The following is a 26,592-nucleotide window of genomic DNA, read 5'->3' as shown; positions in this document are numbered from 1 at the left end:
AACAGCTGGTCTGCAAACCATAAGACATCCAGAGTGGAAAAAGACTGAGATGTCGTTTGTGTGGAATTACAGGTCTGCTGTTATCATCGGCGTCAGGACAGACGCCAAATACAACGATGGCAACGACATCAATGACAACTGAAGCACCAACAATAACACCACCAATGACAACAACACCACCAATAACAACAACACCACCAATGACAACAACACCACCAACAACAACAACACCACCAATAACAACAACACCACCAATGACAACAACACCACCAATAACAACAACACCACCAATGACAACAACACCACCAACGACAACTAAAGCACCACCAATAATGACGACACCAACACCACCAATAACGACGACAACACCAATAATGACGACAACTAAAGCACCACCAACACCACCAATAACGACGACAACACCAATAGCGACATCTATAAATTCGTCAATGGATTCCAACTCATCAACCACAACATCTCAAACTGAAAACGGCACGACTGCCATTTCTGCATCTTCATCACCACCATCGTCATCCACGGCGACCTCTGACACTGCCAATACGATCGTCACCCACATAACTGACCAATCGACAACCACCGTAGCCGCCACCAGCATCTCTACCACCAGAACTGGTTCCACAACCAGCAAAATGGCCTCAGAACCACCGAGCTCAACTGGCGCCCCCAGCAGGCCTGATACTGCCCCCACCAGCAGGCCTGATGCTGCCCCCACCAGCAAGCCTGATGCTGCCCCCACCAGCAGGCCTGATACTGCCCCCACCAGCAGGCCTGATACTGCCCCCACCAGCAGGCCTGATGCTGCCTCCACCAGCAGTCCGCCGCCGCATCAGGGGCAAGACGAGTCAAAGGCTCTGAGCCCAGGTAGGCAGGTCCACCAGTTAACTTTTTGTGATATTTTGTGAGGGTTTTCCTCATTTAGCTTCTTCCAAAATCTACAAGGAGAAGAAAGAAAAGAGTGAATGGACCTGAATCGTTCACCTGCTGCTGCATAATTACATTTTCAGAGTTTTGATGTTGAAATGGAGGCTGAATCTGTGATCTGATGCAAACTTTTGAAATCGGGGAACGTTTCCCAAACTGAAGGGATCAGAAGTTGGTGGGTCTCTGTAAACGATGGATGGCGCTCGGGTCAAAGGTGAAAGACGGGAATTTCCTTCTGAGATTAAAATGACAAAAAGCCTTCAGATTTTTCCATCATTGTTTTAAAACATCCAGTCAAATATTTCATTAATACAATGAGTAGAAGTAGAAAATAGTATGTTGGGTTTATAATCATTAGTGAATAATTTTATCAAGAGTCCAACATACATTTCAAAAAATTATAAATAAGCTTTAAATACATTTTAATAGGAAATAACTCATTTAATTTATTAAAATAATTAAATTTTAAGACGTCCTGGTAAAATTGCGTCTTTATTCTGCTGACTATATTCTCGTCAATAAATAAAAATTCTCGTCTTTAAACTCAGAAGTCAATAATGATTGAAATAAGGACCATTTTTTATAAATATTGTCATTTATTTCAACTTTAGAGGCAAAAATTAAAATAAATTGATTAAAAAATGTAAATATTAAGGATCTATATGGATGGCAGCGGCTGATGATTCATGCTGTCGTTGTGCAACATTTTCCTTCTTCTCACTTCTCTGACCTCTAACGTGGAAAAGTTCCTGCTGTGGTTAATATGTGAACCGATTTCTTCTCTTACTTCCTTGTTTAACTTCCAGTCACTTCTTCATGGGATTTAAAAACAAACACGTGAAAAACAAAGGTGTTTTAGTTACTGCTCTTCCTCTCTGGTCGGTGAATAATTCACACTTTTTCTCTTCAAACGTTTTGATTCGTAAAGTTTAACCTGTTAGTCTTGGGCCGATAAATCCAGGTGTTGCTTCACCTGCAGCGTTTATTGGCCTACCGTCATGGCCGCCTGGTGCAGGTGATAAAATGTGACTCAGAAAGTTTATGGTTTAACTTTGGGTTTCGTTTCAGATGCATTCAGGACACAAACCTTTGGTATTCAGCAGAAAACTTGAATTATATGTAGTTTAAAATGTGAGTCGATTTATGTTTTATTGCTTTCCTATTTATTTGAAAGTTCAAAGGTCAGTTTTGTCTGATTTGCTGGAAGAGGAAAGGATCAGAAGTTCATGGTTCACTGACAGCCTGAACAATCCAATGAGTTTTTATCATTTATCTGGTTTCTGATGAAGAAACTCTGGATTTCTGTCATGTTTAAAACATGAAGCTGCTGGAAAAACAAAGTTTGAAAATCCAACATGGATCCTGTTTCTGACTGGCCTTCCTCTAACTGTAACGTTTTTCAAGCGTTTAAAACTCGTTCTGCTTGCAGGAAGCGTCTTCATTATCGTGGCTGTTTTCCTGCTGCTGGTTCTGCTGGTGCTGGGATGTTTATACCACCACAAGTTCAGGTGAGACTTAATACTGAAAACACCAAATCACTGCATCACCTGTACTTTCATTCACCATGTCTGTGTTGCTGTGTGCAGACGGACGTCGTACGGCCCCCTGCTGGACGGCCATGAACACGGCTCTTTAGGAAACTTCACCAACCCCATGTATGACCCCTGATGACCCGGGTCCAGCGACGCATCCTGCACTCTGAGCCGTTCGAAGACGTCAGAAACGTCAGACTATCAACGTCTCTGCTATAGAAACACTGGTTGAATGGCATTTTTTGGAGTTAAGAACATTTTTTAAAGTTTTTGCACTGAAAGTTGAAGTAGGAATTATGAGCTGCATGAAAAAGGCCGAAAAGAACAAAAACTAATTATTTTCAGATGGGAATTTATATTATATTTACATAAATATTGACAATTTTCTTTCCAATCCTTGCAGCTACATGAGTTACTTTAAGTAAAACTGTGAGATAAAAAAGAAATGAACAAAGAAATTATTAGTTAAATTTAGTTTTTAGTGAAAGTATTTATTTCCCAGTGAATTGTGTTTAGTAATAGTGACCATTTTAAAAATCAAACTAAGAATTTGTATCATTTGCAGCATTTTTGTGGTTTTCAAATGAATAGATGAATTACTTCATTCATGTTTAAGTTAATTCTAATTCTGTGATTTTGTTTGTTTTTAGTTGTTTTCTGTATTTACAGCAGTTTGTTTTGTAATTTTAACTAATGTTGCTGATTTGTGTGAAGAATAATTATGTTTTGATTGTGTGAATTGTTCAACTAAAAATAGTGATTAAATCAATAATGTGGAAAAGTTTATTTTTCTTTTGAAGCGGTGAATTAAAACAGTTTCATAATCAGAATTCTGTCTCTGAATAAAGTGAAAAGTGGGGAGATTAATAACTGAACAATTTTATTGTTTTCAGACATCAGATAAAAAATTAACCTCATTAAATATTTCATAAGCAGAGCACTAAGTCATAAAGCTAACAACAAGCTAGCTAACAGCCTATTAGATGGCCAGACATCTAACTGCCATCAAAATTAGCTTGTCGCTAAGTTAGCTACCTGCTACAATGCGGCTAGCTAACTGGACAGATTCAGGATTTTTCTCTGTAAAAGATAAACCTGCAGAAACATTTCGGCCATCTTGGCCAAAATATTGATGACGCACAAAAGATAAACACACCAGCATATCGTTCAATGGCTCAATGAAAAAGCAATAAAGTTTTATAGTGGCCTAGTAAAGTCTGGTTTAAACCTGATTGAAATGCTGTGGTTTGACCTTAACTAGGCTGTTCATGATGGAAAATCCCACAGTTTGGTTGGACTGAAACTGTTCTGCAAAAATCCCTACAATGATGTGAAAACGTCTTTTATTGTCTGTATTTTATAATAGATTTTTAGATTTACTCTGGTTCTTTGATGATCTGAAACATTTAGCTGTGAAAAAATAGCAAAAACAGAGAAAATCAGTATTTTTTCACAATATTTTGAAAGAAAAATGTATTGGTTACATCATTTTAAAATTCTACCACCAATATCGGCTATTATTTATAAATAAATAAGTAGAAAGCAGAAACGAATGACAATAAGTTACCATCAAGAGAAAAGAACAACAAACAAGCAATCGTTTTATGCAACCGACTCAATTGTCGCCATTACTGGGCAGCGGTAATTACAGAGGAGCAGATTCTCAAGCTACGCTGTGATTATCAGGCCCTGAATAGTCCATTCAGCGCGTCCACATGGCTCCTTTATAATTACACAGCAGGAAGCGCCGACCAACAGGCACCAGAGCAACATCTGGACCAGCTGCGTTCAGACACAAGGATCTGAATAAGTGAATTTATACAGATTGAAAGATTTGTTCAGATGTTTTTTATTTCATTTTGAAACTACCATCCAAAGCATATTGTTAATTTTCTGTCCGAATACTGAGATTAAAAAAATCTTCTTGCATAGTTTTATATTTACTCTTATAAAATTCAAAGTATGTTAATTTTTCTTTGGTCTTTCTGAATTTAGAAAAAAAAAGAAAATCTAATTTTCTTTGATTAAAGCACAACCTGTTTGCTGAAAGCTGCCACCGTGTTGCCAGGTGTCGTAAATATTCTGTTTGGTTTGCGAACAGAACGGAAACTCTTGTCTGAACCAAAGTTTCATTTCTAGAGAAAGTTTCACTTTCTGTCCGTCTGAAACTCTGCGGCTGATTTCACCAAGTTTTATAAAATCATTTGCATCAAGCAGGAATAGATAAGGTGGCATTACCTGTCCTGAGTTCGCCCATCCACGGGTCCAGTTCTGGTCCGGTTCCGGTCCGGTTTGGCTGCTGGTGAAACATACAGCCGATTAGTTTATTTATCACATAATAAACAATTATATATGTAGAAAAAATCAAGAGATGCTGTAAAATATCAATTTGGAGAAGTTTTGATCAAACCAGTTTGTTTCTGAAAATGGAGCAATACTTTTTGTCACCACTAGATGTCAGAAAACGCATTCCTAACCTGGAACTTGATTTTAGCCAAAAGAAATTAAATATTACTTTTACCTGAATGTGTTTACAGAAGCTAAAATAACACATTGCTTTTCCTTTGTGTTAAATAAAAACGTTCAAAGTTAAAATCATTCCTCCTATCATTTTGCAGAGACATTTAACTCTGTGCAACTTAAATGTCACAATAAAAACATGAATTATCTGCAGCATTCTTCATGCAAAAGGCACAACACTGTTGATTTAAGAAAATATACATACAGGAGCAAAAGAAACATTTAGCGCCAATCTGAATATTTACCTCCAAATTATTTAGTTAGCAAGTTAAACAGTTAGCGAAATATTTAGTGTGAAATTGGGACATTTATAAATAGACATAGTAAATATATATGCAGTAAGTTAATGATATTCTAGACTATTGCACTGGAGAATTTACTTTAAGTATTTATAAAAGTGTTTTATTCAAATAAAAATGAGGCATGATTTATTTAATTTGGCAGAAATTAGATAAGTTTGTTTAAATCTCCTCAGGTTTTGTTTCTGTGAGGATAACAAGTCGAATCAGGAAGATGATCAGTTAAAATATCCAGATATTTTCCAAACCTTTTAATCGCTGTAATGCTGTTTAGATAAAACCTGGAGCCAAACGTTTTCTGATGCAGTTTGAGGTTCTGAAACATGAATATTCATGTTTCAGTCAGTAAATCATCTGCAGCTTCCATTATCCCACAAAGATCTTATCTTTTACAGAAAATGATTCTGCTGATTGCCCTTAAAACCTGTTCCTCGTTTGGAGAAACAGTTTATCATAGTTAAAGTAACTAAAGATTTCAGGCCCAAACAGACTCATTAAAATTAATGAAAACATTCCTCCATAAACCACATTGCTTGTTTTTGAAAGCTGCGAGTCCCAGCAGGAGCAAAAACAAACCAGCAGATCAGACAAACGTTGCAAAGTTTTCTTCCAGAACAGACATTAAATCTTACCAGGGAGGTTGAAGCACAAGTAATTTAATACACTTAAAATAAGACTAAATTAAGTCACAAATAACTTTCCCAGTAGAAATATGAGGCTGTTTTAAGTTAAAAATCATCATATTTATGAAAAAGTACTAGTTCTATTTAACTTATAAAGATATTTTTAATATATTGAGTGAAATAATCTGCCAATGAAACTGGAACTTTTGAATCAATATTACCAAAGATCAAGAAAATGAAGTTTTTAATAAATTCGTTCACATTTTCATAGAACTGATTTCAAACCGACAAGCTAGCATTAGCATCTGATGCATTAGCATCAAATGAATTAGCATCCGATGCAGTATTACATCCGATGCAGTATTAGCATCCGATGCAGTTTCCGAGGTAATAAACTGGATGTTGCTTGAATAAAATGATCATCAATCCAGCTTTCAAAATAATCATAAACTGACATGAATCAGTTTTACTGATAAAAACAAACTGGTAGAAAAAGTGGGAACTTTTTACCAGAATCTGTTATTTTCTGTACTCTCTCTGCGGCACAGAGACCTGAACAGGCGCGTTCGTTTACACAGAGACACGGGAAAACATGTGATCATAATTTAATGCTGTTTACCTTTTGATGACTTGTTTACACTTAAAACTATTTGGTGCTGTGCTGACTGATTGGTGGCGATAATCACACCTGTAACAATCCGGGTGAAGAAATTTGGGCATCTTTATTAAATAAACCGCACTCCTCTTATGACATCACTTCCTGTATTCAAGTCCAAAACTTTGCATGTTTTAGACTTTAGATTGAATAGAGGAAGAAATGACCAGACAACAGAGACATCCTGCTGTGAGTGAAGCAAAGGAGGAGCTAATAATGACCAGGATGATGATCTGTGACTCAGAGGTGAATTTGCTCCGCCCCATATCTGCATCAGTGCACAACATCAGAATCCAAGCTTTACATTTGTGATGGACGACATGTTGCTGGAGGCGCCGCTTGACTCAATGGTGATGAAACTCCACTGGTCTCCAGTTCAACTGGAAAGGAAAAAATGATTGTGATGGAATTGCATTTACTCCCAACCCCGGTTGCATCCAAAGACCATCAGCTTCAACATCAGTCTACGCTGTGGCTTTAATGGCCTCTGGACCCACCGGCCTTGTTCTGAAGGTTCCTGGATGTTTTTACTGGTGGAAAAGATGAAGAAATGATAGAAATGGATAGAAAAATAAGAATAAACGTGATTTTTAATTTAAACTTTCAAAATTAAAGAACACCGAAGCCTTTTATTGTAAATATGTATAATTAATGTAAAAAATCTAAATTTCTTTGGTATAAATTTCCTGATTTTTTCTTGTCTTTTATCTAAATTACTCTTAATACTTCACTTGTGCACAAATATTTAATTTTAGCCACATTCCAAGTCACTGTTTACTTGCCTAAATATAACTTGAGCGCTTCCTGAACGTGACCACAGACACGGCGGTGATGTTCATCACTGAGCTGAACTGGGACTTTTCCACCAGCGGATTCTCAGTCATGCAGCAGCTTCTCGTCTTTTGTTATTTTGACTCAGATGTGTTTGTTCACAGAGTCCCGCTGTGAAACCGAGGCCGGATTACCAGGAAGTCGGTCCGCTGTATGTCATATCCAAATCGTCTGCACGCAACGGTTCTGCACTCGCCACAAGGAGGAAGTTCTTATGTTATCAGTTGATTTATGAATCCATTCTGTAGTTTCATCAAAAAAGGTAAAAATACTTGGTTGAAATAGAGCTGCTGTCCCTGCATCATAAATGAAAAACGTTTTTGTGTTTCAGGGTTTGGATTATGATAACAAAAAGTCCAATTTCTGTGTTTTTATTGGAGGCTAATTATTCAAAAACATATTAATGCACTAGCTAGCCGGTCAGTTTACATAATGCTAAAAAGACCCGCAGCTTTCTGAAGCAATGCTAGTTAGCTTAGCATAGATAGCATTAGCTATTGAAACACTAAGGTAAAAACATTCAAATATCAGCAAGATAAAGGATTTTGTTTTATGGAAATAATGTCAATATCTACAATATTGATGATATATATTAATAGATTTTAATTAACCAAAAAATAATTTTTGGTTTTGTTTTATTTTATAGATGTAAAGTTTGGTTTATAAATTTGGTTTATAAATTGGTTTATAAAACTGATTTTCTTTCATCAGTTATTTATCCTGCGCTTGGCGGTTAGCATAGCAACCGCAAGCCCCTCCCACTTTTTTCAGTCGCTGTTTGAAACAATCGGATTATTGTTAGCAATGCGTTCATAATATTATTTCATTATATTATTATTAGATTTAACTTCATGTTTTCATGTGCAATTCTTCCATGTTTTGAATGTTTTTTATTAACTGTAATAATAAAAATAAACACTGTTCAGTTTAAGTTTAATTTTACAACTGTTAACTTGATGACAACTGATCATTAGAATTTTATTTTTAATGTATGGGGCATATTTATATTTGTAAGTATAGGAGTCGGTGTTTGCGGTCCATGTTCGCACTGGCTGCTGTGTTTACTGTCGGTTTTATGGATGGTTCCTCGGTTCTGCATTCTTTGTGCTGGTTTGGGCCCTGAAATGAAACCGTCCTCCGACTCGTTCATGATTCACGATGAGGTCTGCGCAGGAATTTCTCAAGCAGCGGCAGAGAGGAAGAGGTGGGGAAAGATTCAGGATGGTGAAGTAACACGGTGGTGTCACACGTCGGATCAAAGTGTGGCTTCGCTCCGTCTCAAATGCTGCATTCCACCGACTGCACAAAACTGCACAAAACTCCACAAAACTGCACAAAACTGCACAATACTGCACAAAACTGCACAAACTGCACTACTGCACAAAACTGCACAAAACTGCACAAACTCCACAAAACTGCAGAAAACTGCAGAAAACTGTTTGAGACGCAGTCGATTAATTTTAACTTTATAAAAAGAAAGTCTGGTAGGTGTTTTAGTTTTCGCCAAAACATTTTATGTCACACAATCATCATATCTATTAAATACTAAAGTCACACGGTGATATAATTATGCCAATTTTGACCCAATTTTTCTTCTTCCAACAATCAGAATTAATATTTTGCACAAATTTATACTGATATTTAGGTTTCTACTGTTTCTAAAAACAACCCAGGCATTTAAAAAACTGTTTCTAAATGCTTTTTAAGCCCCCCCCCCTCCCCCCCCCCCCATTGCTCCTCACCTAGCAACCTAAGCAGAGCTCCAGCATGTTTGGTCAGCTGGTTTTATCATTGTATCTGCTGTACAATGGCTGCTGGAAGAGACAAGTGATTTATTATAGACTTACCACCCAGAAACCACTTAGTGGATTATTGTTGATTGTGCAGGAGGCTCCACGTCTGCTTTTCAAACATGCACGGTTTTATGATTGCGCATCTGTTTGAAGCCATTTTGGATTTAAAGTGACAAGACGCAACAAAAACAGCTAAAGTCTCATTACCTAAGAATGACTGTGCAAAAAAAGAGGATGCAATGAATAGGTTTTGTATAGGCCACGGACGGATCCAAAGATGTTTAAGGAAGCACAGAATGTCACCTTTAATTAATAATCCATTTCCTTTCTAATTCTTCTATGTTCTCGGTTAAGTTTGGTGAATGTCTGAAAAGACAAAACTGCTATTTGATGTACATTTTAAAACAGGTGGATAAATTCAACATGTCTGAATTTTAAAAGGTGTTCGGCGTGTTTAGCAGCATTTCCTGTCGATTTGATTTCACAGTAAAAGACTCGACACAGAGATTCTGCTGGTTATTCTGGGCCGTGTGGTAAACCTCCCGCTCTGCTCCTCCTCTGCACCTCAGACCAGGGAAAACCGATCTTACACAACCGCCGCCCCACGTCCGCCGTCCATCACGGCCCGACCCGACCAGAACCCGCCCCCCCGCTGAGCCCGGCCCAGATAAAGGAAGCAGCGCCGGCAGGAAGCTCAGATTCAGGCTCAGGATTTAACACAACAGGTGAGGAGCTGCGTGATTCCTGATCTACTTTAGCATAAATAAGGCTTTGTTTATATATTCATGGAGTTTTGGCAAAGTTTAGAGAAAGTAATCAAATTTTACTGCAAAATTTGACCAAATATTTTGTAGATTTCAGAGTAAAATACACTGAAATGAAACAAAACTACGAAAGAAAGCAGGACACATTGTTTTTTCATGTCAAAAATGAAATAATTTGTTTTACTTTTTATCAATATCAAGGGATTATTTACTTAAGCGCCGATAATTTGCAGAAAAGTTACTGTAAGTTAGTTTTGTCTCATTTCAAGTGAACTGAGATATTTCAACTGGACTCAAAAGTTGGTGGATTTTATGTTTTTGCAGTGTTAAAGTGACCTGTGTGAATTTTCTCATGTCTTCAGTGTAAATGTGATTTTTGATGTTTCTTACAGAGACAGTAAACAACCAGAGATGGGGCTGCTGAACGTCGTTCTCCTCGTTGTTCTTCTCACGACGACGATGGACGCGAAACCAGTAAGAACAAAAACACTGAAATACACAAATAATCATTTATTACTATTTCAGTTATTTTTATTTTTTCAGATTTAATCCACCACATAAATTATTTTTCTTCATATTTTATGCACTTATTGAGGGATGGGTGTGTTTCTATGTTTTATTTTTATTCTATCTGTATTTATTTATCTATTTAAATTCTATAAATTTCTCAATGTTGTCACTTAATTACATAAAGAAGGAGGCAGAACGGAAAAAAGCATTTCATGAAATTTTGGAGGATTTTTTAAACCAACTCTTCTATCTAATGTTGCTTTGCTTCATTTTCTTACCTCTGTAACATTTCATCTGGGCTTTGACTGGACCAGGGTGCCCAGAGTTTTCCATGTCACGACTCCCCAAAACAGCATTAACTTCCTTTACAAACACTTAATTCAACAAAATATGGAAAGAAAAAATATTTTTCTCACTTTTACTACATTAGTTTAGCATAAATCCCATCTTCGAAGTTTGATTTTAGTCGGCCATCTTTGATTAATTAGAAAGATGAGCGTGGAAAATAACATTTCAATAAGTTGTTTTAACTGATATTTTCTAATAATGATTGAAATAAAGGTTATAATTTATGATTAAAAGAATACATTTAAAAATGGCTGATAAATTTATGAGCTAAATTGTTTTTAGTTTTGCATTTTTTTCTTACCTTGCCTCCAGGTTTCTGAGGCCTTTTGGCGCCATCTGGCCTGAAGGGTCCGCAGGCCCCATTTTGTAGCCCATTAAGTACAATGACATAATTTGGTGTTTTTATGTACTGAAAAAACACAAACCATCAAATAATCTATCAATTATTCTGATGATTAATCGATTAATTGCATAATTTAAAAAAGTGACATTTTACTGATTTTTAATTTAATCATTAGTAATGCCAAAACTTTACAAAAATATGTACATAAAGTGTGGTTGTTCTCCACTTTCCACCAAAGTCTTCGATTATAATCGACTTTCTTTCCCTCTAAATATCGTCCGGTTCGTTTAAAGGGCATGACGTCAGATACCAGAGCAGTAAAACGATTCTTGTTGCTTCGTTTCATTTCTTCTCCGCAGATTCGCCACAGGCAAGACGCCGACATCCCGGACAAGAACCAGCCGCAGCGATACCTGGCGGAGCTTTCCGAAGACTCCGAGGAATCCTCCGAGGAGTCTTCGGAGGAGGAGGGCGAGGAAGAGGAGGAAGAAGAAGAAGTAGAAGAAGAAGTTGTGGACGTGACGCCCGCCGTCACCGTCCCGCCCTTGCTTGTCGTGACCACGGATTCGCTGACGTTCACCTCGGGAGACGGCAGCACGCTGGCGCCGGAGCCGGACACGGCCAACACGGCCGGGCCGGTCATCATGGTCCGGGAGACGACGCCGGAGCCCGCGACGGCGTGACCGCTGACGTCACCACCCCGGACGTGCTTCCGACGTCACTGAGAGCTACGGAAATGAGGGGAGATATCTGAAGCTCAGGGGAGCTCAAAGTGTGGGGCGCGGGCCACTCATGGCCCCTGCAATGATTCTGTGTGGCCCCTGAATTTAGTTCAAGATTGATACAAGTTTGGATTCTATTTTTATTTAGGACAAAATGAAATATTGTGACTATGTCGGCGTATTGGGACCACTATAATAATAATAATAATAAAAGAAAATAAGGACTTATAAAACCGTACTATAATAAAGTCGTAGTTTTACAAGAATAAATTCATTTTATTGTAAATTTATTTTATTATTTTGACTTATTTTAAAAAAAATATGACTTTGTTCTATTATTGTGACTTTATTCACAAAATGTTTTGACTTCATTCTCGTGATTTTATTATTTGTTCCCATAATTAAATTTAAAAATGTTTTTCTTAGTATGGTCGTAAATCTGACTTTATCTTGCAACAGAAATATTGGCTAAGACACAAATGTTTGTGGTTAAATAACCTTTTGCATTTTGACTTTTACCAAATCTATTTTATTTGTTTAATAATTTTAAAAGTGACTTAAATCCTGATTTTTATTGAATTGTTCTATTTTTTTTTCTTTCTTGACACAGAAAATGAGCAAAATTGCTTTTATTAAGGCAAACCTACAGAGCACTTTTTAAGTTTAGCATTAAAACCAACAACAAATTTATTTAAAGTTTTACATGTTTGCTGTGTTTTAGTAGGTAAAATGTAATTTCTCCCATTAAAATAATGCATTGGAAATAAATAGCATTTTATGTCCAATCCTTCCTATATGGAATCAAAATATATGTTTTTTACACACATATATAATGTTTACATTATATATGTGTTATATATATATATGTCCTTGATCCTGTTTTTAATGTTCTTTAGACTTGCGGTGTTTTTCCGTCAAGCAGCTTTTTTTTATTTTTCTATGAATTACTTTTATGTTAAGCAACAAACAAATCTATGTTTGCATGTCAATCTTTTCCGGATTGTAATTTTTAACCCTGTTGGAAGTGAATAAAGGTTTCTGTTAAAGATTTGCTGAGTTGTGATTATTGTATAAACACAAATGTGACTAAAGCCAAAGTCTTGTGGTGAACCGCAGCTGGGTGTTTATTACAGACGCTGTCGGGTGTGTCGAGGTTTTTAACACGTACAGTTTCTGCCACAGTGTTGATTATGGGTTATAAATTTATATTTTACACAGATTAAACACAACATGGACGACCAAAACAATACTAGCATCTTTATTTACTGAGACAGTTACCAGAATTATAATTGTAAATAAACAAAATGACGACTCCCACTAAATATCCACCTAAATACAGACAAATGCTGATTGTTGCAGTTTATGTAAAACAAATCTAACATTGAGAAATTTTACAGGACAAACTGGTGAAGATCAGGATCCAGTTAACCATAATCCACCAAATCCAGTGATCCACTGGTTCCACTGGATTACATAGAAATAAGTGACTTTTGAAGGCAATTAGCAGAGGTGACCACCGCTAACTACAAAGTTAGCTCTGCTAACTACAAAGTTAGCTCTGCTAACCCTGCAGCACTGGTCATAAACACTGGTTACACTAAAGCTAAAATGCTACACCAACATGGTGTTTAGCTAAACTTAATGCTAAATTGCTTCACTGTTTTTAGTGCTACACTTCTGCCAAATGCCAATAATATTTTGTGGAAGCTAATGCTAACGTGCTACTTCAGCATGGTAGCTAGAGAAATCTAATGCTAACATTCGACTCCAACACTCCATTTTAGACCAAAGTCCAGAGTATTTGGCCACTGCAGTGAAACTGTAACGTAATATTAGTTTTTATGAAACTCATTATTCAGAGGAAGAGCAGAGGAGTCATGATGCTCAAGTCCCAGCATGAACAACCACTGATGGGTTCACTTAATGACACCAATCATATCTGTGAACAGAATATTCTGCAGAGAAACTTTGGGTGGTGATAATGTTGCACTGGCACGTAAACCTTGAACCAGCAGGCATTTGTTACACAATGAAAACAACAACATGTCCTGTGGGGTTAATTGTCCCCCTGTGGGGGGTAATTGTCCCCCACAGGACATGTCCAGACGTCACCAGATGGAAGTGAAGTCTGGAAAATGTCGTCTCATTAAAAGGTTTTTTGTTTTGTTGCATTAGTGACATAAAATCTGGGTTTATTGATAGATTCTGACCTGAACCTTCAGAGTCACATAAAGATGGTTACAAAGTCAGCCTTCTATCACGTTTCTCTAGATCCAGAGGAAGTCTTCGCTGTATCTCAGAGAATGGACTCAGAACCAATGCTTGTTACTTCTTAAAACTGATTCTAAAATTAGCTGTTTATGCCAATGCTGTGACTTGAAACAGCTGATATAATCTTTTTACTGGGTTGGCTTCACGCTGCTAAGTAGCTTCAGTTAGCCAAAAGTAACAAATACCAAATTGCTTAGGAACTGCTAGATTTTCTTTCCGATATTTAAATTACTTTTGTTGTCTGAAATAAACACAAATGGAAGTAAATTGCGATGATTATTAAGATTCTGACTGAAAAACATTATGAAGTAACTCTTTTGTAACAATTAATTAAAAATCCCATGTAAATTATGCTGATAACTCTTCTTCTCTGGTATTATTATATGTTTGGTGATGAACTCCAAGTCTTTCAGGTTGGAAGGCTTCATCATCATCATCATCATCATCATCATCATCATCATCATCATCACCAAAATTACCTCTTCCCGTGTTTAGTTCAAATATATCTATATATGAGACCTAAACAGACTTTCTTAATTTCATTGTTGGTTATGGATCGTGAATTCAAGGCTCTTCTTAAGAATCTTTAGCGACTTATCACCATCTAGTGGAGGAAAGTGAGTATTGCAGCCTGTTTCCTGAAAGAAATCTTTTTGATTCAACTGGAATGAAAAGTTTAGACAAGAATGATACAAATTATTGAGAGTTTTATGTAATTTTTTGTTTGGTATTTGGGGAAAAATTTCATAATCCTAAATTCTAGTAAATGAACAAACATTTAAAGAATTATACCTCACTTTTTTCCTCTTTCTTTCTTTGCTTTTTGACAGCCCTCAAACTGAACATTTAACATTTTAGACACGTATCAAAAAAAATATTCAACTTGAAAACGTAAATTTTCACTGAAACTCAAGTCTGTGTCTGTATTTGTTATATAACAGTTTTTGTTGTTGTTGTGCCATTGATATCTGTACAGACAGGTTCAGTTAACAATGATAAAATATTTGTTTGTTTCATTCTTTTCTATATATTCACAGTTTAATTTAAGAATTTAATGAAACATCAGTCATGCTTCCCGTCACTGACTCATGTATAAATGACTCAGTTATGTTCCTGTTGCTCATAAACCAAACCGACTTGAATAAAATCTGTTTTCTGCCTGGATTTCTTCTGCTCGTAGATCTTCTGCTCTTCATGCTGGCGTATCTGGAGACGTGTTTGTCTGTCTCGTCTTTCCTCCTCAGGGGCTTCAGGCCGCAGTCTGGAGGCTTCCAGAAAAATGGAGCCTGTAATCAGTTTGACGGTTTTATGTGTCTGCGATATGTTGAAGAGAAGAAAAGACGGAAAAAGACGAGGAGATAAAGTCAAGACAAAGGCCAGTGTTTCATTCTGTCCTGTAGCAGCATATTATACGTTTGAAATTACACGATTTCGACAAATTTATGACAATAATAGGGATTAAAATTACACAGTGCAGGATTCTTTGCTGCCACAAAACATCTGTGAGCTGTCTGGGTTTTTAGGTTTTCTTTTGGTTTCTTCTGGTTTTTCCTTCTCCAGTCTTTTTATATCTTTCTACGAATATTCATAGTTAGAACTAGGATTTCTCTAAGTTCCCCATTTTCCTTCCACAGTCCAAAAAAAAACAACTCTACTTTTAATTTGATCTCTAAATTGCTCTCGAGTCTTACAGCCTAAGAAGTTAAATTTTACAAGGAACACGTTTTCACATAAAATTCACTCAATTAGCACCATAAAATGAAAAACAAATAAGCTAACACATCTATAAAACAAAAATAGAACAAAATTGTGTAAATTTTGGATTTTCTTTAACGTCTATTTGAATTTACTTTAACGTTCTACTGTTAGCTCATTTCTGTTTGCTCGCTAAAACATAAACAACAAAACAAAAACATGAAACAAGCAAAATACTGCGATGATACAAGCTTTTCTATTCCTATTTTACATTTTATTGGTATAATTTTTGGATAGTTTTCGATTAGAAGTATTACAATGAGTGGCTAACATGCTAGCATGTCCCAATCAACTAACATAATGTGATTAAGAAAATGTTTGTTTCTTGGGTGTTTTGTGTTTGTTTATGTGTTAAAACAACTAAAACAGTTATGATATATTCATATTTTATTTTCCCCTGATTTTAATAATAAAATCAGCAACATTAGCAAGCTAAGCTAATTTTTAGCTTGCTAATAAACGGCTAATTTTAGATTGAACAGACTTGAGCTATGCAGTTTTAATCAATTGTAGAACCATAATATCTTTAAGAGCATCTTTGTGTTTTTGGTTAATTCCTTCACACAAAATAAAGAGTTGTGGTTAAAATAACTTTCCTGTATGGAATCTGTTGATGTTGCTTAAAGAGCAACAAAAATTCATATTTTTATCTGAAACACTTCAGATAAAATTACCATCATTTTTAAATAAATTACAACCTATTTTTGCTGGTACAGCGGCTTAATATGAACCGAAAACAAAAAGTTTAAAATAATACAGTCAAAGCTTTATTAAATGTTTTGATTGTCTGTCCCCCCCTCAAGCAAATGAAAACAAAATGTCAACATAAAGACAAAAACAAAAGTCGTGTTTATATGAAAAAGAACTTTATTTTTACCTTAGAAATGGTACAATATGATACATTACAGTAAACAACACATAGAGCAGGTAGGATCTGTGCAAATGAACAAGATTGTGTTGCATGTATGAAAACTCTGTTTTTTTTCCTGACTGAAGTCTGCACTGCAATGCAATTTAATCCGTCTGCATCCTTTTGTGTACACCAGAAAACATATGTACCAGTTAGCAACAAAGCATTAGCCACACTGGCTGCAAATTTCCAATTAAACACAAAATATTACAAGTAATCGTTTTAAAAAATACTTTTTCTCTAGTTCTAAAGCACAGAAATCAGTTTGCAAATAGCAGTTAATAAATGTGGATTGCCTTGTTTGTTGGAGTAGACAAGAGGATTTAATTGAGCAGTTTTGACTTGCAGTGAATGGAGGCAGAATCCTGTAGCAGTCGTCATTGTGAACATCCTCTGGATTCTCCCTCAGGGACCAATTAACCTAAACACCCGCAGCAGGAACGTCTGTTTTCATCCAGACGTTCAGAAATAATCAGATAAATAATGCTGCAGAAGATTAGAGCAATAAGTAATGAAGCTGTGGTTTTCCCTGTCTGACCCTGCAGTTTTCGTGGCCTCAGGAGAGGAGGGGACGTCTGTTCTCCAGCTCTTTTTGTGACGATCACGCCACCGTCCGCCCCGCTTCCTGGACGCCTTACTTGGCGGTGACGACTTCCGGCATTTCGGTGGGGTTAGGTCCCGCCCCGTCCTCGTCGGAGTCGCTTTCCACGCTATCGTCTTCGTCGGAGTCGCTGTCGGCGGCGCCGGGCGTGGCGGTGGCCTCCTCGCTGCTCTGGGTGTCCTCGGATTCGGCGCTGGCGCTGTCACTGGGGGAGCTGGCACCTTCCTCCTCTTCCTCTGGAGTGCTGCTGCTTTCGCTGTCGTTGGCGGTGGATGCACCGCTGCTGGCGCTGTCGTCCTCAGCGGGAACGGCGGCCTGCCGGGCGCTGACCTCCTGGTCCTGAGGGAGTCCAGACGAGGCGTCCAGGCCCTGGGTCTCCACCTCTGGGTGCTGGCGTCTTCTTCCACGATGTCAGAGTGGACCTGGAAAGCCTGAAAGCCAGAAGTTTCAATCAGAACCTGCCTGATAATGTCAGGATCTTTAAATGGTCTCAAAAATTTATGACATTAGAAGAATAACAACAAAGTTTTGCACACATTTATAATGGAAATGTAGATAGTGACTCATCCAAGGGTCACAAAAGAACTCAGAACCACAGAACAACGTCTAAGTTCAGTTCCTCAGGGTAAATACAACCAAACAAACGTTAGCCTAGCGCTAGCTGGAGGAATGGCTCCTGGTCTTTTACCAGAGACAAAAAAGAAATCTGACAGCATTTTATTTTTGTCTACTTATTGTGAAAATGGAAGTAATGCTAGTGTTTCCTTCAGTGGGTCTTGGTGCAGCGCCCCCACAGGCGAGGAGGGGAACATGTTGCTCAACATGTCGGTTTGACTCAGTGTAGTGAAAAACAGGAACACACCAGTTGAAAATGTAACAAATGGTGCAATTCTGGTCCAAATCAAACTGAGTTTACGGGACTTTCTGGTTGGAAAACATTCTTCATTGTGTTTCTGTTGCACCCCGTTTATTCAGGTTATGTGTGCAGCTTTGGGAGAATAACTAAAACATAAGGGACAGTTGCCCAAGAGGACCAGGACAGAGAAAAAATAATCTAAAAGATTGCAAGTCTCACTTGTCTCATTGGTCAAAAGTAGAGAAGGTGCAAAAGAAGAGCCACTATTGACCAAAAACGTGATGTGATCCCCACAAGTTTTGGGGAGACGAGAAATAAGGGGTGCTCCCTTTCAAGGATGTTCTTCTTGACCTCAATATTTCTACAACTTCCTCAAAGGAAGACTAACCTGTACCTTATAAACCTTTGGAAACTTCTCCACCTCGTTGCCGTTGGTCATGTCATAGGCCACCTTCTTGGCAACGATCTCGTAGGACTTGTAAGGGTTGGGACCCTTCGGGTAGGATTTCTCCTCCACATAGATGATGGACTTGTCTTCAATGATTCCTCTCAAATTGTCCCCGCGACCAGCGTCGGGGTCGGTGACGATGGTCGGGTCGATGGGTTCTTGAGTGGTCTCCGGCTCGACGACGCCGGGTGTCGGGGTGACGGTGACGGGCGCGGGGGTGGACGACTCTCCAGACTCTGAGTCTGAGTCAGAGTCCTCCTCCTCTGTGTCCTGTGGTTGTAAATATGGAAATATTAAGATGACCTCTGAGTCACAGGACTGTTTCAAACATCAAGGCAAGGATTAGGCAAGAAAAAAACACAGCATTTTACTCACACTCTCCTCTTTGTCGTCATCATCGCTGTCGTCGCTGTCCTCACTGGTGACAGAACTGGTGTCTGCAGGTGCAGCTGCAGCTTTGACCTGTACTGGAAGCTCAGCCGCCGCCTCCTGTACCAACAGAAAACATGCAAAACTGAAAGATCTGATGGGAAGTTCGAGACTCACTTCCCTTCTGATCACCAGATTCTCACCTGAGTCTCATCTGAAGCATCTTCACTCTCATCTGATGAAGACTGAGCTGGAGCTACAACTTTCTACAGGCAGAGCAGAAACATCTCATTCATTTCCTTCGTTTATTTCTGACAGTTTTGAAAAAAGAATATAGCTGGACATGATGCTGAAATCAGGCAGATTACCAAACCCAAGCAGGATTTCAATGTTCAGAACAACAACAGAAAGGAAGCAAACATGGACGAAATGGACAAACCAGCAACCCAGCTGACTATTAAGCATCAACACATCAACGACTGTATATTTAGTTAAGGATGTCATTTAATATTCAAAGGTTTTGGTGCATAAATAAACCATTTCTCTCAAAGTAGTAAGAAAACTTTTATTTAAGACATTTGAAGAAATTACAGCAACTTGGATTTAAAAATGGCAAATATATGTTCCTTAACTGACAGAAATACTTTATATTACAGTTTTTATCTTCATGCAACCCTGGATTTAAAACAGATTTTACCTGAACTGGAGCCGATCGGGACTTTGGAAGAGCAAGCTGCTGTTTTCTGATGGCCGGTCGCGCTGGTCTTCTCACCTGTTCACATCACAGACATAATAATTATTTTATGCATAAATCACAAACTAATTTCTGCGTAACTCTCTCTGGATACTCACCACCTCCTCAGAGCTGTCAGAGCTTTCACTGTAAGATTTTCTCGCCTGGAAAAAAAAAGAAACATCAGCTGAATATAATCACAAAAGTACTTTATGAATTGAATTCCTGTGAACTGAATAAAACTCACCGGTCGGCAGAGAACTGTGGCGAACAGTAGGACAAAAACAATGGCCACCTTCATGCTGCCAGAACTGGGAACCAGAACAGGTTGAAGTCAAACAAAATAAAACTATAAAACATAACCATGATACCAAAATACACGTCTGACGACCATAACTTCACAGGAAACACAATGACATGTCAAACTTAACATCAGCTCACTGGAGAGTCCTTCCTAAAACCGGAGGCTTCCGGGTCACATGGCCGTTAACTAGTCCTGGTATGTCACAGGAAGTCATTAAAGTCTTAATTAGAGACCAAAAGGAGGAGTTATGAGTCCCCGAATTAAAACTCTTGAGCATTTTCTCTGTCATCAGGGAGCGTGGTTTCATAAACTCTGAGACACCAGTTTTTATGTTGAATCGGGTCCAAAAGATAAGAAACTAGAATGTCTGGAAATCGTCCAGATTAAAGCAGATTACTGAGAACTAGTCAATCTCTGAACTGTTTTCTTTCACTCAATCTCTCCCCAGTAAACGTGCAGGAGGTTTAAGGATGAAGAGAAAAGAATAAATCCATTTTTAGCTGGAGGTCGTCGTTACCTCTAACCCACAGCGTGTGGTGAATTTGTTGGACACCGGCTAAAGACTTTGACATTCAATCACTGCAACTAGTTTCCTTGTGGGAGGATCAGCCTGAATGCCTGCTTCTATGTTTTAATGATGGACTCCTCTCGTAGCGTGTATTTACTGGGTTATAACTGGAAAGCCGCAGCGCAGCCGGAGCTCCATAGACGCCCATAGGACGACATACGTAGATATTTTTAAATGTCTATCTTTGTCTTGAGCGTTTGACCTTGAGGATGAGGACATCTGGAGTTGAATCGATTGAAAACGAAGTCTTGTTTTCAGAATGGATTTTCGGCGTGACAGAAAGCTAGCTAACTGTTGTTCCGACGTCAAAGACATTTCTGGTCCATATTTAACATTTTATTTACCAAAACAAGTTAATATTTTATGTTAGATGAGAAAAAATGTGATACATTGATGATTAAAACAAAAATTGCCAAATTTGGAGGTCTGCTGCTAGTCAACTAGCTGAAGTTAAAGCTAGCTGATTAGCATAGCTTAGCATAGCTGTGAATTAAATGGAAAAAATTAGCACAACATTTTCTAAGTTAGATAGTTATGAAGCTAGTTGTGCTATAACCCAACCTAGAATATAATAAAAAATGTAAATCCTGGATGCTAGCAGGTGAAATACTTTTAATGCTAACGGCTATCAGTTTAGTGAGACATGCTTGATATTTTGTTAATGATTCCTAAGCTACCATACGTTTAGCTATGAAGATAATTAAGCTGTAATTAAACCTATAAGGTATGAAAACATTTTTGTCTTGGAAGCTAACAGATACATTTCAATGCTAATGGCTAGAAATAGCTTTACGTTAAAAAGAAAAAATTGAGGGAAACTATTATTTTAGTTGTGATTTCTATAATAACTATGATTGTTATTGAGCTGAAATAAAACATAAGAGAGACTTATGCTACATTTCAAGCTAGCAGCTAAACATGCCTGCTAACTGATAAATATATGTTTAGAGAACCAGAGAAGATTTCTCAGTCCTTTTTTAAATTTTTCTTTTGTCTTATTATATCGTTAAGATAAAACCCACAAAGAAAGATTGGAAAGATTAAACTTAAGAAGTATTTTATTTTAAATAATAAGTTCAACAAAAAAACTGTGGAAAATTTAGAAAATAATACTTCTACTGCAAACTGCAAACAATCTTTTAATGATATCAAATAGCATTATTGACATCATTAGATTAATTAATCATTAGATATTTTCCTAAAACTAAAAAAAATAAAAAGAAAGTTAATCAATCAAAACTAAAAACATTAATTAGCTCCTTTAATGTTGGTTCTAAACATCTGAAATGTTAATTGGAAATAAAGTATAATGTGCAAAACCAAATTCATATTAGATGCTTTTGTTTTTCATTGCTTCATAATGTAAATCTGAGTTTCAATACATCCGGAAGTGATTACAAATTGATTTATTCTAGATAAAGTTGCCTTCACACTCAGAGAAAACTGGTTGATTTGACTTGTTTTACATTTACTGGTTTGCAGAACATTAACATTTTAAAGATATTTTTAAGTTGTTGCAAGACCAAACCTTAAAAACAAACTTTAAAGCCAAAAACAAAAAAAAAACATTCCTGTTGTGAAAACTTGAAATCTGAAATTCTTTCCAATTCTAATGTCAAAAAGAAAATAGAGCTGAGAATAGATTGTTCTTCATTTAAACCTGACATAAAACTACATTTTAATACCTGCAGTAAACATTTAGGTTCTGCACTTAAAACAAGCCTCACATATCATAGTTTATCTATTTTTCACATAATAAGTAAAAGCATCTTCTCAGAACAATAAAGCTGAAAAATAATCATGCGTTGATCCTGACCTTGGTTGCAGTAAACAGCAGAATATCAGCAGGTGAGTTCAGTCTTTATCTCCTGGTCTTTTCTGGTGCTACTGCCGAATCCAGGCTCCTGGTTGGCTTTTAAACCCTTGAACCTCGCAGGAGCAGCCAATCAGAGCAGAGGTTGTGATGTCATGAGGTTAACCGCTCCTCTCTCCTCTTCTCCCACTCTTCCTGTGGTTGGTGGTGCGCCTGCAGACACACACATACATGCATGCTGCGAAGCTCCAACATGTGAAAGGTTGCTGTTTGGTTCTGCGCTCTCATGCTGATGCTGCGTGAGTTAATTTAAGCTCATGTTCGGACAAGCGGAGGGGAAAACCAGCAGCGTATGGATGGAGGTGGCATGACAGTGAATCTGCTTCCTGACAGACAGAAGAACAACATCTGTCTGAGGTCTTTCTACTAAATTAGGAATTTGTCTACGAAACCAGACTAATTTGTCTCAATTATAAACATTACTTCTTATTATTTTTTCTATTTTTTAGTGCTGTTATGATTTTTTCCAGTGTTATGCTTCTTCCCTGTTGCATAACTTAATAATTAATAAATAATCTCATAAGGTTTTTATAGAATAACCAGCTTTTATTAGAAAAAACAAAACCAGGACACACAAACTGTGGTCTAAATTTAATGTCTATTTATCATCTGCAGGTGAGGTTATTGTTATCATGGTGATAACGTCTAGAAAGCTTAGCTTAACATGAATATTTACAACAACCAGCAGCAGAAGGTTAGCTGTGCTAAAGCTAAAGCACTAATTATAATGCTAATTTGTTAAACCAACATGGCATTTAGCATTAGCTGAAGCTAAAGCATCAAAGCTGAAACACAGACCAATCACGTCTCGTCACATGACGCGCAGTCAGCCAATAGCGACGCTTCGGTTTCCTGCCGCTGCGTCAACCAATCAGGTCTTCAACTTTTCTGGTAAACTTTATTCAACTGAAAGTTCACAAAACAGCCAGGTAATTTAGCTCTGGCTAAATTAGCACTCATGCAAACAAATTAATGTAACGGAAGCTAAGTGTGCTAACTGTTTTCAAAGCTAGCAAGTGTCTCAACTGCTGATAGCAGCTGATTCTCTCCTTATAATATATAATATTTTGCAAAATCTTTTTAAATAGGAAATTAATTACTGGGAGAAAAGGCTAAATAGTGTCAGAAAATATGAAGTTCAGCCCAGCACTGCTTTAGCCAGGCTCACAATCATCTTCTTTTGAATTTTGATGTTGTCAGTGCTGAAGGTGTCGCCACCTGCTGGCACGGCATAGATATGCATTTTTAATGACATATTTTTCATAAATGGACAAAACAAACATATGGAGTTGAGTAGCAACCAGTGATGCTGGGAACCAGAAGTTACCTTGATGAGAAAATTTCATAGTTTCATAGAGTTAATTTATATTTAAACATCAAAATGTGAGGCTGATTTAAACCTTCGCTTTACTTTTTATGTTGTTCACTGACAACCCAGTCAAATAAATAATAATAGTTACTAATGGGAAACAATGTGATTAGATGCAGAAGATGTAAAAAAAAATCATATTTTTGTGTTTCTAAAAACAAAGCAAAGAATCAAAGATGAAAAACAAATCATATTTATTGCTGTTTTTCGTTTGTTTAAGTGATATAAACTTTGCAATCGACGTTATGTAATCCTGTATAATGTATAGATGCACCTGAACTGTCATGTCTGCCTTTAACTCTGCAGACGTTTTATCGTAATAACAGGTTTGAAACTTTCACAAATCATATTTAATGATCCCGTCGTCTCACTGAACGTAAATAAGAATTTGAAGAGAATGTGAAGAATGCTCATCTGTCTGGATTCAACCGTAAAGTCTTCATATCTCCTGAGTTTGATGTGAATCCATCTGAACTGTGAGCAGCAATAAAACGTGTTAAAATGCAACATTGAACCATTGCAGTAAACATTTGGGACTGTTTGTCTCACCCATGGACTGAAGACATGTCCAGGGAGTGTCTTCCGCTCCTACTTGTGGGTTTTTATTTTGAAAAGCAGAGCTGTTGTGAGCAGTCAGTATCTTACCTACAGCAGGCAAGTCAGAACAACTAAAGTCCTGTGAGACTTGAGTCATTTTTAGTTTGGATGATTCAATCTGAGACAAACACCAACAAAATATTTTCATTTAACGTCATTAAAATAATAAATTGCTGGTGTTGCTGTTTCTGTAGCTCTGACACAGGGATTAAGAAAAGCTAATAAATACATGAATCCTGTATATTTTCCAATGTTTTTATTGCTTTTGATTCTTTTTGCTGGTTTAGATTTACCAGTTTAACTTTTATTTATTAATAAACAGTTTACATTACATTCATTTTACAATATATTAATGCAGTGAAGTCCAAACCAGATTCCTCAAACTGAGAACATGCTTGAAAGGAATATTTTACTTTATTGCTTAAAGCAATTTAACTTTTGATACTTATTGTTTTCCATATAACACAGTAATTTATTCCCAGCAATGGAAATAAGAATGTTTTTTAATAAAAACTTGAAATATGCTTGTGGTCCATATAAAATAAAAAAATAATAAAAGACTAACTGCAGAAAACCTCTTTATGTTGCACACTGTTAAAAAAACCTCTGAAAATACGTCTGTAAATGGAAAAATCCATATTTATATAAGAATTAGAGACTTTTCCCGTACAGTGTTTCATCACATTTTCCATTTAAGTAGATATAAACTTGGCACGGAAAATATCATCCCTAAAAAAACAGCTACAAGTGTTCGGACCACACAAAATGAATCCAAGGCCCACACATGGCCCCCCGGCCGCATTTTGGACACCCCGATCTAACAGCGATCAGCTGGAACAAATCGTCCTGCGTGTCCAGATGAAGACCACGTGTCCCTGCTGTTATTTTCCTCATGCCGCGTTGTGTGTGGAGCTGCACAGTTTAAGAGAAACCTCTGGATATTTGCGTCTTCATAAAAGCGTCTGGATTTTAATAAAAAGCCGGTTGATGACGTTTGGTGATTTTAAAAGGCCGTCCGCGCTGCGCGGGCCGCTGGGGACGTGGAGACGCGGGCCGGACGTCACAGGAGCACGCGGGAGAGCGCACACTCTTTCCAGGCTATAAATGTGTTGGAGCAGACAGTGGAATATGACATAAAAAGAGTAAAGTGAGAAAACCGCATTCATCAGGCCTTTTCCAGACTCACACGTCTCTCTGTTGTGCATTAATGTATTTCTGGATTCACAGAGGCAACGTCACAACGTTCCCCTCACAGGAACCAACACTAATAAAACCAAACCAAAACATTTTCTGACTGTTTCACACCACATGAATTATCCCCTGTAAACCATATTTCATGTCACTTAATTCATTTCTGTTTATTTACAAACAAAATGCATCCATTAGTTAATCCTAATTATCAATCAATGGTTCAGTTTATTATTTAAATGAGAACAAAACCTTTTCCATGTAAGGAAACCAGAAGCATTGAGTACATAAACATATAAAGTATTTAGTTATAAGAAATAAGAGAGAATATTATTCATCACTTCATCACTAAATTAAACTACAGATTAATTTGTGGATTATTTTAACCAGAGCTGGGACTCTGAAGCATTCGCTTTGATTAATTGATTATAAAACTGGAATGTTTTTAACTTCTTCTAAACAAACAAAAGTTACTATCAGAAACTTCTGTTCTGTATATTATGGTATGCTACATGATGCTAGATGTAGCTACATGATGCTACATGATGCTACATAATGCTACACTATGCTACATGATGCTACATTTTGCTACATAATGCTACACTATGCTACATGATGCTACGTTATGCTACACTATGCTACATGATGCTACACTATGCTACATGAAGCTACATGATGCTACATGAAGCTACATGATGCTACATTATGCTACATGATGCTACATTATGCTATCCTACTCAATGCAATACTATGCTATGCTATCCCAGGCTATATTATACAATGTAATGCTATTGTATGCTATGCTATTGTATGCTATGCTATACTATGCCATATTATGCTACGCTATTCTATGCTGTATTATACAATG

At 37.2% G+C, this 26,592-nt stretch overlaps 2 protein-coding genes and 1 pseudogene across 3 annotated transcripts; 2 read left to right on the top strand and 1 right to left on the bottom strand.

Annotated features, from left to right (window-relative positions):
* The first annotated feature begins 399 nt into the window (after positions 1-399).
* LOC129352013 (prostate androgen-regulated mucin-like protein 1) lies at positions 400-3,262 on the top strand. Its single transcript, XM_055020836.1, has 3 exons — positions 400-882; positions 2,372-2,450; positions 2,529-3,262. The coding sequence occupies exons 1-3, from the start codon at positions 450-452 to the stop codon at positions 2,608-2,610; spliced, it is 594 nt and encodes a 197-aa protein (XP_054876811.1). The 5' UTR covers positions 400-449; the 3' UTR covers positions 2,611-3,262.
* A 6,627-nt stretch (positions 3,263-9,889) lies between these two features.
* LOC129352046 (VID27-like protein) lies at positions 9,890-12,147 on the top strand. Of its 2 annotated transcripts, none has more exons than XM_055020848.1 (3): positions 9,890-9,920; positions 10,352-10,433; positions 11,520-12,146. In XM_055020848.1, the coding sequence occupies exons 2-3, from the start codon at positions 10,371-10,373 to the stop codon at positions 11,841-11,843; spliced, it is 387 nt and encodes a 128-aa protein (XP_054876823.1). In that variant the 5' UTR covers positions 9,890-9,920; positions 10,352-10,370; the 3' UTR covers positions 11,844-12,146. The 2 variants fall into 2 exon arrangements, with proteins under 2 accessions (XP_054876823.1, XP_054876824.1); XM_055020849.1 differs by having other exon boundaries at positions 9,902-9,920; positions 10,358-10,433; positions 11,520-12,147.
* A 5,201-nt stretch (positions 12,148-17,348) lies between these two features.
* On the bottom strand, positions 17,349-22,582 carry LOC129352022 (nucleolin-like; annotated as a pseudogene).
* Positions 22,583-26,592: the final 4,010 nt, after the last annotated feature.

The sequence above is a fragment of the Poeciliopsis prolifica genome, unplaced genomic scaffold, assembly GCF_027474105.1.
Source record: "Poeciliopsis prolifica strain line A6 unplaced genomic scaffold, Auburn_PproV2 SCAFFOLD071, whole genome shotgun sequence".
NCBI lineage: Eukaryota > Metazoa > Chordata > Actinopteri > Cyprinodontiformes > Poeciliidae > Poeciliopsis > Poeciliopsis prolifica.
Note: the sequence above shows the minus strand (reverse complement) of the source record. Positions and strands in the feature narration are given on the sequence as shown.